Source organism: Bombina bombina, chromosome 7, assembly GCF_027579735.1.
Source record: "Bombina bombina isolate aBomBom1 chromosome 7, aBomBom1.pri, whole genome shotgun sequence".
NCBI classification, from domain to species: Eukaryota; Metazoa; Chordata; class Amphibia; order Anura; family Bombinatoridae; genus Bombina; species Bombina bombina.
In genome coordinates this window covers 348815435-348830125 of record NC_069505.1, presented here as the reverse complement: position 1 = coordinate 348830125, position 14691 = coordinate 348815435, and the positions used below count along the sequence as shown (strand labels likewise).

The 14691-nt window shown below is 41.7% G+C and overlaps 1 protein-coding gene across 1 annotated transcript in view; it reads left to right on the top strand.

The window, feature by feature from the left end:
* Positions 1 to 14691, top strand: part of NISCH (nischarin) — a 670823-nt gene that overhangs the window by 38296 nt on the left and 617836 nt on the right. The window contains 1 exon segment of the mRNA XM_053721022.1: positions 10861 to 10909. Within this exon segment, the coding sequence (XP_053576997.1) occupies positions 10861 to 10909 (49 nt within the window).

The window sequence follows — 14691 nt, the reverse complement described above, 5'->3', positions numbered from 1 at the left end:
GAGACGTTTGAAATTGGTTGCTGCCTGTCGGAACCTTCAGTCTCAGTCATTCCCTTCAGTAGCTATGTGCATGGAAGATTTAGGTCTCATGACTGCAGCATCGGACGCAATCCACTTTTCTCGTTTTCATATGAGACCTCTCCAGCTTTGTATGCTGAACCAATGGTGCAGGGATTATACAAGGATATCACAATTAATATCCTTAAATCCCAATGTTCGACTTTCTCTGACTTGGTGGTTAGATCACCATCGTATAATTCTAGGGGCCTCTTTTGTTCGTCCAACCTGGACTGTGATCACAACAGATGCAAGTCTTTCAGGTTGGGGAGCTGTTTGGGGATCTCTGACAGCACAAGGGGTTTGGAAATTTCAAGAGGCGAGATTACCAATCAATATTTTGGATTCTCAGGGCTCTTCAGTTTTGGCCTCTGTTGAGAGAACCGTTCATTTGTTTTCAGACAGTCAATATCACAACTGTGGCATATGTCAATCATCAGGGTGGGACTCGCAGTCCTCAAGCTATGAAAGAAGTATCTCAGATACTTGTTTGGGCGGAATCCAGCTCCTGTCTAATTTCTGCGGTTCATATCCCAGGTATAGACGATTGGAAAGCGGATTACCTCAGTCGTCAGACTTTACATCCGGGGGAATGGTCTCTCCACCCAGATGTGTTTTCTCAAGTTGTTCAGATGTGGGGGCTTCCTGAAATAGATCTAATGGCATCTCATCTAAACAAAAAACTTCCCAGGTACCTGTCCATGGATCCTCAGGCGGAAGCAGTGGATGCATTGACACTTCCTTGGTGTTATCAACCTGCTTATATTTTCCCGCCTCTAGTTCTTCCAAGAGTGATCTCCAAAATCATGGAGCAATCGTTTGTGCTGCTGGTGGCTCTAGCATGGCCTCACAGGTTTTTGTATGCGGATCTTGTTCAGATGTCCAGTTGCCAACCTTGGCCACTTCCGTTAAGGCCAGACCTTCTATCTCAAGGTCCGTTTTTCCATCAGGATCTCAAATCATTAAATTTGAAGGTATGGAAATTGAACGCTTAGTCATAGAGATTTCTCTGACTCTGTGATTAATACTATGTTGCAGGCTCCTAAATCTGTTTCTAGAAAGATTTATTATCAAGTTTGGAAGACTTTTGATTCATCAAGCTTTTTTGGAGTCGGGTCAAGCAGAAAATCACAGCTCATTCTATTAGATCAGTCTCCACTTCATGGGCTTTTAAGAATGAAGCTTCAGTTGATCAGATTTGCAAAGCAGCAACTTGGTTTTCTTTGCATACATTTACTAAATTCTACCGTTTTGATGTATTTGCTTCCTCGGAAGCAGTTTTTGGTAGAAAAGTTCTTCAGGCAGCTGTTTCAGTTTGATTTTTCTGCTTTTGATTTAAGTTTTTTCCTCACATTTATGAGAATTAACTTATATTTTGGGTTGTGGATTAATTTTTTCAGCGGAAAATGGCTGTTTTTATTTTTATCCCTCCCTTTCTAGTGACTCTTGCGTGGAGTTCCACATCTTGGGTATTGCTATCCCATACGTCACTAGCCCATGGACTCTTGCCAATTACATGAAAGAAAACATAATTTATGTAAGAACTTACCCGATAAATTCATTTCTTTCATATTGGCAAGAGTCCATGAGGCCCACCCCTTCTTTTATGGTGGTTACAATTTATTTGTATAAAGCACAATTATTTCCAAATTCCTTTGTTTATGCATTTTACTCCTTTCTTTATCACCCCACTTCTTGGCTATTCGTTAAACTGAATTGTGGGTGTGGTAAGGGGTGCATTTATAGGCATTTTGAGGTTTGGGAAACTTTGCCCCTCCTGGTAGGATTGTATATCCCATACGTCACTAGCTCATGGACTCTTGCCAATATAAAAGAAATGAATTTATCAGGTAAGTTCTTACATAAATTATGTTGTTACAGTGTCCCCCCCCCCTTAACCTATTTAATGGGGACGCCACCCAACTGATTCTACTGACCACCCGGCTAAAATTAGCTAACATTACTCTTCCAAAGTTTGTTGTATAAATTATCATGAAGTCAATTTATGTTAAATTATGCAATTCATTTGTGCTGTGAATAGCTTAATTTAGTGCTCGATTTTACCAGGAGCCTGAGCATCACTGGCGCCCCAGAAGTTAATTTGGTGCCTATATATATATATATATATATATATTTATTAGGGCTGGTCGATAGGGGGGGGGGGGGGGGGGGGGATTGCGTTTTTTTTTTCTTTGCGATTTAAATAAAAATTACTATAACACCTTAATTCTTCAATTAAAAGTTTATTCAACTCTACAGAATCTTACCGTACATGTTTCTCAATGTCCAATACACTCTTGGAGCATAAAAATTAACTCTTATAATTAGAGGAAAAATATAAAAATAAAAAAAACTTGTTTTGCACTGCACCACTGTGTACTGCTACTGATGATTGATAATCTATCTTCTGGGAATCTACACTTGACTCAACTAACTTATATATTAAATAAATATAATATTACATTTATCTATCTATCTAGTAAGTAGCTCTATATATAATTTATCCTCTATAATCTATCTACTAGATAGATGATAGAGAGAGAGCAGTACGTAGTAGATATTGTTTATATATATTTTGGTAACATTATGTTGAATATATTATATTTTACAATTCACTTCACAATACATCCTACAAGCAACCCTTAATGAACATTTATAAATAAAATATATTGTAATATGTAATCAAACTCAAAGTTAAGCGTCACAGAAGTTAAAAAAAAAAAAAAAAATCAGTAAGGCACTTACTTTTTTTTTTTACAATATTCACTTTATTGCTCACAACTTTGAGCTGTCCCACCGCCACACAACCGCTTGACCACCGCCACAACACTCCCAGATGACTCCCACACACTTTTCAATGTCTTCCAAAATTGCCGTTTTGCGGACATTCTCCTGTCCGCCCACGGCTGCACACTGGTCCGTCTCTCATACTCCCCCTTTGCTTCCGTTTTCATGACGATCTGAAGATTTTTTTTTTAACTTGCGTACTCTGGCGGTTTTTTAAAACGGCGTAGATTAATATAGATTTTATTAATACCTATATAAAACCATGTCACAGGGTTGTTCTTCCAATCAGAGCCACATTTCTAGTGCCTTTCACTTCCCGTGCTTTTTGTAGCCATCCGCTGCATAGAAGGGTTGTGCTGCAAAAAGATCATCTGGGATTTTTCACCTGCCTGAGAAGTGGCGCCTCTGTGATGCTTTGCAACGTTATTCTTACAGTAGGACAGAGTATTCTTTGTTTCTTTTCACATATTTGTGCTGCACATGCGCTACCTTTCTTTTCCATGTAATTGATGGCTTCCCAGAACAGGATTGTGCTAATTTAAAGTGACATAAAAGTGCAAAAAAAAAGAGAGAAAATGAAGTTATGGTGAGAGCATTTTGTTATTGCACTATTGTTTGCATATAAGTATGTGTTTAACTGAAGAGGTTAAACACACAGATAAAGTCAGCTATAGAGCAGCAATTTACAACTGAGAGCTAGCTGAACAATTGAGCCAGTGGCAAAAGGGAAATGTGTGTAGGCACCAATCAATGGCTAACTTCCAGTAGTGCATTGCTGCTTCTGAGGCTGCATAGGATACCAAGAGAACAGAATAAATCTGTTAATAGATGTTAATTTAAAAATTCTCTTAAATTGCATGCTCTGAAACTTTAATTTGCCCTTCATATCCTTTTAATTCCAGTCTAAAGTCACTTACATTTTTGTGGGAAAAATAATAAAGTTAAAGTGAAGGTAAAGTTTTAGCAGCCATCAATCGTATTTATAATTCTTTCACTAACTTAAATCAAGTCGCTAGCTTTTTTTTCTAAAAAAAATTTTCTCCAACATAGGTGTGTCCGGTCCACGGCGTCATCCTTACTTGTGGGATATTCTCTTCCCCAACAGGAAATGGCAAAGAGCCCAGCAAAGCTGGTCACATGATCCCTCCTAGGCTCCGCCTACCCCAGTCATTCTCTTGGCCGTTGTACGGGCAACATCTCCACGGAGATGGCTTAGAGTTTTTTAGTGTTTAACTGTAGTTTTTATTATTCAATCAAGAGTTTGTTATTTTGAAATAGTGCTGGTATGTACTATTTACTCAGAAACAGAAAAGAGATGAAGATTTCTGTTTGTATGAGGAAAATGATTTTAGCAACCGTCACTAAAATCCATGGCTGTTCCACACAGGACTGTTGAGAGCAATTAACTTCAGTTGGGGGAACAGTGAGCAGTCTCTTGCTGCTTGAGGTATGACACATTCTAACAAGACGATGTAATGCTGGAAGCTGTCATTTTCCCTCTGGGATCCGGTAAGCCATGTTTATTACGATTGTAAATAAGGGCTTCAAAAAGGGCTTATTAAGACTGTAGACTTTTTTTGGGCTAAATCGATTGATTATTAACACATATTTAGCCTTGAGGAATCATTTTATCTGGGTATTTTGATATAATAATATCGGCAGGCACTGTTTTAGACACCTTATTCTTTAGGGGCTTTCCCAAAGCATAGGCAGAGCCTCATTTTCGCGCCGGTGTTGCGCACTTGTTTTTGAGAGGCATGGCATGCAGTCGCATGTGAGAGGAGCTCTGATACTTAGAAAAGACTTTCTGAAGGCGTCATTTGGTATCGTATTCCCCTTGGGGCTTGGTTGGGTCTCAGCAAAGCAGATACCAGGGACTGTAAAGGGGTTAAAGTTCAAAACGGCTCCGGTTCCGTTATTTTAAGGGTTAAAGCTTCCAAATTTGGTGTGCAATACTTTTAAGGCTTTAAGACACTGTGGTGAAAATTTGGTAAATTTTGAACAATTCCTTCATGTTTTTTCGCATTTGCAGTAATAAAGTGTGTTCAGTTTAAAATTTAAAGTGACAGTAACGGTTTTATTTTAAAACGTTTTTTGTACTTGTTATCAAGTTTATGCCTGTTTAACATGTCTGAACTACCAGATAGACTGTGTTCTGAATGTGGGGAAGCCAGAATTCCTATTCATTTAAATAAATGTGATTTATGTGACAATGACAATGATGCCCAAGATGATTCCTCAAGTGAGGGGAGTAAGCATGGTACTGCATCATTCCCTCCTTCGTCTACACGAGTCTTGCCCACTCAGGAGGCCCCTAGTACATCTAGCGCGCCAATACTCCTTACTATGCAACAATTAACGGCTGTAATGGATAATTCTGTCAAAAACATTTTAGCCAAAATGAACACTTATCAGCGTAAGCGCGACTGCTCTGTTTTAGATACTGAAGAGCATGACGACGCTGATATTAATATTTCTGAAGGGCCCCTAACTCAGTCTGATGGGGCCAGGGAGGTTTTGTCTGAGGGAGAAATTACTGATTCAGGGAACATTTCTCAACAAGCTGAACCTGATGTGATTGCATTTAAATTTAAGTTGGAACATCTCCGCATTCTGCTTAAGGAGGTATTATCCACTCTGGATGATTGTGACAAGTTGGTCATCCCAGAGAAACTATGTAAAATGGACAAGTTCCTAGAGGTGCCGGGGCTCCCAGAAGCTTTTCCTATACCCAAGCGGGTGGCGGACATTGTTAATAAAGAATGGGAAAGGCCCGGTATTCCTTTCGTCCCTCCCCCCATATTTAAAAAATTGTTTCCTATGGTCGACCCCAGAAAGGACTTATGGCAGACAGTCCCCAAGGTCGAGGGAGCGGTTTCCACTTTAAACAAACGCACCACTATACCCATAGAGGATAGTTGTGCTTTCAAAGATCCTATGGATAAAAAATTAGAAGGTTTGCTTAAAAAGATGTTTGTTCAGCAGGGTTACCTTCTACAACCAATTTCATGCATTGTCCCTGTCGCTACAGCCGCATGTTTCTGGTTCGATGAGCTGATAAAGGCGGTCGACAGTGATTCTCCTCCTTATGAGGAGATTATGGACAGAATCAATGCTCTCAAATTGGCTCATTCTTTCACCCTAGACGCCACTTTGCAATTGGCTAGGTTAGCGGCTAAGAATTCTGGGTTTGCTATTGTGGCGCGCAGAGCGCTTTGGTTGAAATCTTGGTCGGCTGATGCGTCTTCCAAGAACAAGCTACTTAACATTCCTTTCAAGGGGAAAACGCTGTTTGGCCCTGACTTGAAAGAGATTATCTCGGATATCACTGGGGGTAAGGGCCACGCCCTTCCTCAGGATCGGCCTTTCAAGGCAAAAAATAAACCTAATTTTCGTCCCTTTCGTAGAAACGGACCAGCCCAAAGTACTACGTCCTCTAAGCAAGAGGGTAATACTTCTCAAGCCAAGCCAGCTTGGAGACCAATGCAAGGCTGGAACAAGGGAAAGCAGGCCAAGAAACCTGCTACAAAGACAGCATGAAATGTTGGCCCCCGATCCGGGACCGGATCTGGTGGGGGGCAGACTCTCTCTCTTCGCTCAGGCTTGGGCAAGAGATGTTCTGGATCCTTGGGCGCTAGAAATAGTCTCCCAAGGTTATCTTCTGGAATTCAAGGGACTTCCCCCAAGGGGGAGGTTCCACAGGTCTCAGTTGTCTTCAGACCACATAAAAAGACAGGCATTCTTACATTGTGTAGAAGACCTGTTAAAAATGGGAGTGATTCATCCCGTTCCATTAAGAGAACAAGGGATGGGGTTCTACTCCAATCTGTTTATAGTTCCCAAAAAAGAGGGAACGTTCAGACCAATCTTAGATCTCAAGATCTTAAACAAGTTTCTCAAGGTTCCATCGTTCAAGATGGAAACCATTCGAACTATTCTTCCTTCCATCCAGGAAGGTCAATTCATGACCACGGTGGATTTAAAGGATGCGTATCTACATATTCCTATCCACAAGGAACATCATCGGTTCCTGAGGTTCGCATTCCTGGACAAACATTACCAGTTCGTGGCGCTTCCTTTCGGATTAGCCACTGCTCCAAGGATTTTCACAAAGGTACTAGGGTCCCTTCTAGCTGTGCTAAGACCAAGGGGCATTGCTGTAGTACCTTACTTGGACGACATTCTGATTCAAGCGTCGTCCCTTCCTCAAGCAAAGGCTCACACGGACATTGTCCTGGCCTTTCTCAGATCTCACGGATGGAAAGTGAACGTGGAAAAGAGTTCTCTATCTCCGTCAACAAGGGTTCCCTTCTTGGGAACAATAATAGACTCCTTAGAAATGAGGATTTTTCTGACAGAGGCCAGAAAAACAAAACTTCTAGACTCTTGTCGGATACTCCATTCCGTTCCTCTTCCTTCCATAGCTCAGTGCATGGAAGTGATCGGGTTGATGGTAGCGGCAATGGACATAGTTCCTTTTGCACGCATTCATCTAAGACCATTACAACTGTGCATGCTCAGTCAGTGGAATGGGGACTATACAGACTTGTCTCCGAAGATACAAGTAAATCAGAGGACCAGAGACTCACTCCGTTGGTGGCTGTCCCTGGACAACCTGTCACGAGGGATGACATTCCGCAGACCAGAGTGGGTCATTGTCACGACCGACGCCAGTCTGATGGGCTGGGGCGCGGTCTGGGGATCCCTGAAAGCTCAGGGTCTTTGGTCTCGGGAAGAATCTCTTCTACCGATAAATATTCTGGAACTGAGAGCGATATTCAATGCTCTCAAGGCTTGGCCTCAGCTAGCGAGGGCCAAGTTCATACGGTTTCAATCAGACAACATGACAACTGTTGCGTACATCAACCATCAGGGGGGAACAAGGAGTTCCCTGGCGATGGAAGAAGTGACCAAAATCATTCTATGGGCGGAGTCTCACTCCTGCCACCTGTCTGCTATCCACATCCCAGGAGTGGAAAATTGGGAAGCGGATTTTCTGAGTCGTCAGACATTGCATCCGGGGGAGTGGGAACTCCATCCGGAAATCTTTGCCCAAGTCACTCAGCTGTGGGGCATTCCAGACATGGATCTGATGGCCTCTCGTCAGAACTTCAAAGTTCCTTGCTACGGGTCCAGATCCAGGGATCCCAAGGCGGCTCTAGTGGATGCACTAGTAGCACCTTGGACCTTCAAACTAGCTTATGTGTTCCCGCCGTTTCCTCTCATCCCCAGGCTGGTAGCCAGGATCAATCAGGAGAGGGCGTCGGTGATCTTGATAGCTCCTGCGTGGCCACGCAGGACTTGGTACGCAGATCTGGTAAATATGTCATCGGCTCCTCCTTGGAAGCTACCTTTGAGACGAGACCTTCTTGTTCAGGGTCCGTTCGAACATCCGAATCTGGTTTCACTCCAGCTGACTGCTTGGAGATTGAACGCTTGATCTTATCGAAGCGAGGATTCTCAGATTCTGTTATCGATACTCTTGTTCAGGCCAGAAAGCCTGTAACTAGAAAGATTTACCACAAAATTTGGAAAAAATATATCTGTTGGTGTGAATCTAAAGGATTCCCTTGGGACAAGGTTAAGATTCCTAGGATTCTATCCTTCCTTCAAGAAGGATTGGAAAAAGGATTATCTGCAAGTTCCCTGAAGGGACAGATTTCTGCCTTGTCTGTGTTACTTCACAAAAAGCTGGCCGCTGTGCCAGATGTTCAAGCCTTTGTTCAGGCTCTGGTTAGAATTAAGCCTGTTTACAAACCTTTGACTCCTCCTTGGAGTCTCAATTTAGTTCTTTCAGTTCTTCAGGGGGTTCCGTTTGAACCCTTGCATTCCGTTGATATTAAGTTATTATCTTGGAAAGTTTTGTTTTTAGTTGCAATTTCTTCTGCTAGAAGAGTTTCAGAATTATCTGCTCTGCAGTGTTCTCCTCCTTATCTGGTGTTCCATGCAGATAAGGTGGTTTTACGTACTAAACCTGGTTTTCTTCCAAAAGTTGTTTCTAACAAAAACATTAACCAGGAGATTATCGTACCTTCTCTGTGTCCGAAACCAGTTTCAAAGAAGGAACGTTTGTTGCACAATTTGGATGTTGTTCGCGCTCTAAAATTCTATTTAGATGCTACAAAGGATTTTAGACAAACATCTTCCTTGTTTGTTGTTTATTCCGGTAAAAGGAGAGGTCAAAAAGCAACTTCTACCTCTCTCTCTTTTTGGATTAAAAGCATCATCAGATTGGCTTACGAGACTGCCGGACGGCAGCCTCCCGAAAGAATCACAGCTCATTCCACTAGGGCTGTGGCTTCCACATGGGCCTTCAAGAACGAGGCTTCTGTTGATCAGATATGTAGGGCAGCGACTTGGTCTTCACTGCACACTTTTACCAAATTTTACAAGTTTGATACTTTTGCTTCTTCTGAGGCTATTTTTGGGAGAAAGGTTTTGCAAGCCGTGGTGCCTTCCATTTAGGTGACCTGATTTGCTCCCTCCCTTCATCCGTGTCCTAAAGCTTTGGTATTGGTTCCCACAAGTAAGGATGACGCCGTGGACCGGACACACCTATGTTGGAGAAAACAGAATTTATGTTTACCTGATAAATTACTTTCTCCAACGGTGTGTCCGGTCCACGGCCCGCCCTGGTTTTTTTAATCAGGTCTGATAATTTATTTTCTTTAACTACAGTCACCACGGTACCATATGGTTTCTCCTATGCAAATATTCCTCCTTAACGTCGGTCGAATGACTGGGGTAGGCGGAGCCTAGGAGGGATCATGTGACCAGCTTTGCTGGGCTCTTTGCCATTTCCTGTTGGGGAAGAGAATATCCCACAAGTAAGGATGACGCCGTGGACCGGACACACCGTTGGAGAAAGTAATTTATCAGGTAAACATAAATTCTGTTATTCATTTATGTAATTTTATATCTATATTTTTCTTATGTTCCCTTCCGATTCTCCTCCCATTCACCATTTTCTGGTTTCGGATACTATGACGTATAGAGCGGTCCCACCCGTTCTATACGTATCTACTCGGCTCGTGCACATCGAGCCTCGATAAACCGTGCATGCGCATCATTTTTAGACTCTCTTCTTTGCGCATGCGTTAATCTCGGTTGATGCGGTCAAAACTATGCCTACAATAACTAGTGGATAATGCGCATGCGCGAAACGTGAACGTGCGCGCTTGGGAACTGGATGTAAAAAATGTTACGCATGCGCATCAGGAACCATACCAGGATGACGTAAATTGAAGGCCAAAGAATCAATTGGTTGGCTAAACAACGTGATCCTTGTTTATAAAAAAAAAAAAAAAAAATTACGGGTTGATTTTCGGCTAGCCGAGTTGATGACAATAATATAGGATATCGTTGGTAATATAAAGATTTAGAGATTTTGATGAATGAAAGTGATATTTATTTGGATGAATATGTAAAATTATTTAGAATAGAACCTTTTTGTTTACCTTCACTTTAAGTGGGACATAAATCTCTTATTTTTTTAAGATTTTTGTTGTCTTGAAATAACACATCAACTGAACATTGAAACGTTATTAATATATAATTAAGAAAACAAAGTAAAATTTTCATGCTTAATCAGAACAAGGAAAGTTTTTCATTTTCACTCATGTCGTCATGTGGCTGTGGTTGTCAAACAACTTTGTGATACAGTTTAAAAAAAGAAAATGTTTACTGCTGACAGGTGGGCTATCAAGGGTAACAGGAACAGTTTTTCGGGGGCCAACATTTTGATAAAAATAGCTGGAGAACCCTCAGAGCACCATTTCCAAATTTAATTGTGCACATACTACACAATAATGTAAGCATAATAATGATATTTATTTTCCCTTTAATTTTGACAATGATTGGTAGAGGATATATGAAGTCTGAGAATGATTGTAAAAAAAAAAAAAAAAAAGTGTCTCCGTAAATCAGTCAATAAAAATATAACAATTCATTAACCAGCATTTTTAGTTTCAGTGTTGAAAATGTAACTATTTGTACTAATAATTTACTTTTCCTCAGGAGATTCATGGAATTGCAGCTGTCCTTGCTGAGGAGCTTTTTAATAAAGGTAATGTCTCCTAAATTTTTAGCTATATGTTTGTTAGCTGGTATGCATTTTTATAGGATCGCTGTGTTAAAACAGTATTTTGAAGCAAAAAACCTGAGAATTTGCATATGTAATTTGCATATCTTACCCAGAATTCTCTTGTGCATTGGTAACATTGTATATTAAGTATTTCTGGGAAAAAGCAAGCGGGGAATCTTGCCTAGATGTGCTAATTTCCTATGCAAATATTTACATTGAAGTCTACACACCCCTGTTAACCCCTTAAGAACAAGGCCATTTTTCAATTTCTTTCCCTTAAGGACCAGGGCTATTTTTACATTTCTGCAGTGTTTGTGTTTAGTTGTAATTTTCCTCTTATTCATTTACTGCACCCACACATATTATATACCGTTTTTCTCACCACTAAATGGACTTTCTAAAGATACCATTATTTTCATCATATCTTATCATTTACTATTAAAAATATTATAAAATATGAGGAAAAAATGGAAAAAAACACACTTTTTCTAACTTTGACCCCCAAAATCTGTTACACATCTACAACCACCAAAAAACAACCATGCTAAATAGTTTCTAAAATTTGTCCTGAGTTTAGAAATACCCAATGTTAACATGTTCTTTGCTTTATTTGCAAGTTATAGGGCAATAAATACAAGTAGCACTTTGCTATTTCAAAACCACTTTTCTCCTACATAGGTGTGTCCGGTCCACGGCTTCATCCTTACTTGTGGGATATTCTCTTCCCTAACAGGAAATGGCAAAGAGGCACACAGCAAAAGCTGTCCATATAGCCCCTCCTCTGGCCCCGCCCTCCAGTCATTCTCTTTGCCGCTCTGAACACATTCAGAAATAAAGTGTGTCATTTTATTATTTAAAGAGACAGTAATGTTTTTCTTTAAAATCGTTTTTATTGCATTAATAGCCTGCCTAAATCTGCCTAACATGTCTGTGCCATCAGATAGCTTATGTTCTGTGTGTATAGAGGCCAAGGTGGTCCCCCCTTTAAGTGTATGTGATAATTGTGCCATGGCGTCTAAACAAAGTAAGGACAATACTGTCCCATTTAATAAAATTGCCCAAGATGATTCTTCAAATGAAGGTAGTGGGGATAGTTCATCATCCTCTCCTGTGTCTACACCAGTTTTGCCCGCACAGGCGATACCTAGTACATCTAGCGCGCCAATGCTTGTTACTATGCAGCAGTTAACAGCAGTAGTGGATAATTCTATAGCAAATCTTTTATCCAAACTGCCAGCATTTCAGAGAAAGCGTGATTGTTCAGTTTTAAATACAGAAAAGGATGAACAAGTAGACGCTGACGATACCTTATCTGTTTTACCCTCACATCAATCGGAATTGGCAGTGAGGGAGGGGCTGTCTGAGGGAGAAATTTCTGACTCAGGAAAAATTTCTCAACAGGCAGAACCTGATATAGTAGCATTTAAATTTAAGCTAGATCATCACCGCACCCTGCTTAAGGAGGTACTAGCTACTCTGGATGATTGTGATTCTTTGGTAATCCCAGAGAAGTTGTGCAAATTAGACAAATTCTTAGAGGTCCTAGTGCACGCTGATGCTTTTCCGATACCCAAGAGGGTAGCGGACATAGTGAATAAGGAGTGGGAGAAGCCGGGTATACCGTTCGCCCCACCTCCTATATTTAAGAAAATGTTCCCCATTGTAGACCCCAGAAGGGACGCTTGGCAGACGGTCCCTAAGGTAGAGGGGGCAGTTTCAACTTTAGCAAAGCGCACAACTATTCCTATAGAGGACAGTTGCGCTTTCAAAGATCCTATGGATAAAAAATTGGAAGGATTGCTTAAAAAGATTTTTGTTCAGCAAGGTCTCCTTCTTCAACCAATTACGTGCATTATTACTGTCACCTCAGCGGCGTCTTTTTGGTTCGAGGAATTAGAAAGCTCGCTCCAGAAGGAGACTTCATATGATGAAGTCATGGACAGAATTCACGCACTTAAGTTAGCTAATTCCTTTATATTGGATGCCGCTTTTCAAATAACGAAATTAGCGGCGAAAAACTCAGGTTTTGCTATAGTGGCGCGCAGGGCGCTTTGGCTAAAATCCTGGTCGGCAGATGTGTCGTCCAAGACTAAATTACTTAATATTCCTTTCAAAGGTAAGACCCTTTTTGGGCCGGAATTGAAGGAGATTATTTCAGACATCACTGGGGGAAAGGGCCATGCCCTCCCACAAGATAGGCCTTTCAAGGCTAAGAACAAGTCTAATTTTCGTTCCTTTCGCAATTTCAGGAACGGACCGGCTTCTAACTCTGCAGCCTCTAGACAAGAGGGCAATGCTGCCCAGCCCAAACCTGCATGGAAACCTGTGCAAGGCTGGAACAAGGGTAAACAGGCCAAGAAGCCTGCTTCTGCTACCAAGACAGCATGAAGGGGTAGCCACCGATCCGGGACTGGATCTAGTAGGGGGCAGATTATCTCTCTTTGCTCAGGCTTGGGCAAGAGATGTTCCGGATTCCTGGGCACTAGAAATAGTCTCCCAGGGATATCTTCTAGAGTTCAAGGAACTTCCTCCAAGGGGAAGGTTCCACATGTCTCGCTTATCTTCAGACCAGATAAAGAAACAGGCATTCTTACATTGCGTAGGAGACCTATTAAAGATGGGAGTGATAAACCCAGTTCCAACAGCGGCACGAGGTCTAGGTTTTTACTCAAACCTATTTGTAGTTCCCAAAAAGAGGGAACTTTCAGGCCAATTCTGGATTTAAAAATTCTAAACAAATTCCAGGAGGGTCAATATATGACTACCGTGGACTTAAAGGATGCGTACCTGCATTTTCCGATCCACAAAGATCACCATCAGTTCCTAAGGTTCCCTTTCTGGACAAACATTTCCAGTTCATGGCTCTTCCATTCGGTTTAGCCACTGCTCCCAGAATTTTCACGAAGGTACTAGGGTCCCTTCTAGCGGTTCTAAGGCCGAGGGGCATTTCTGTAGCACCTTACCTAGACGACATCCTAATCCAAGTGTCGTCCCTTTCAAAGGCAAAGGCTCATACAGACATTGTTTAAGCCTTTCTCAGGTCTCACGGGTGGAAGGTGAACATAGAAAAGAGTTCCCTGTCCACAAGGGTTCCTTTTCTAGGAACAATAATATATTCTGTAGAAATGAAGATTTTTCTGACAGAGGTCAGAAAGTTAAAGCTTCTGAACGTTTGTCAAGTTCTTCAATCTATTCCTCAGCCTTCCATAGCTCAGTGCATGGAAGTAATCGGACTAATGGTTGCAGCAATGGACGTGGTTCCTTTTGCTCGAATTCATTTAAGACCTTTGCAACTGTGCATGCTCAAACAGTGGAATGGGGATTATGCGGATTTGTCTCCCCAAATTCAAGTAGACCAGGTAACCAGGGATTCGCTCCTCTGGTGGTTGACTCAGGATCACCTGTCTCAGGGAATGAGTTTTCCGCAGACCGGAGTGGGTCATTGTTACGACCGACGCCAGCCTCTTGGGCTGGGGCGCGGTCTGGGACTCTCTGAAAGCTCAGGGTCTATGGTCTCGGGAAGAGTCTCTTCTCCCGATAAACATTTTGGAACTGAGAGCAATATTCAATGCGCTCCTGGCTTGGCCTCAACTAGCGAAGGCCAGGTTCATAAGATTTCAGTCGGACAACATGACGACTGTAGCGTACATCAATCATCAGGGGGGAACAAAGAGTGCCTTAGCGATGAGAGAGGTCTCCAAGATCATCAAATGTGCAGAGGATCACTCCTGCCACCTTTCTGCAATTCACATCCCAGGAGTAGA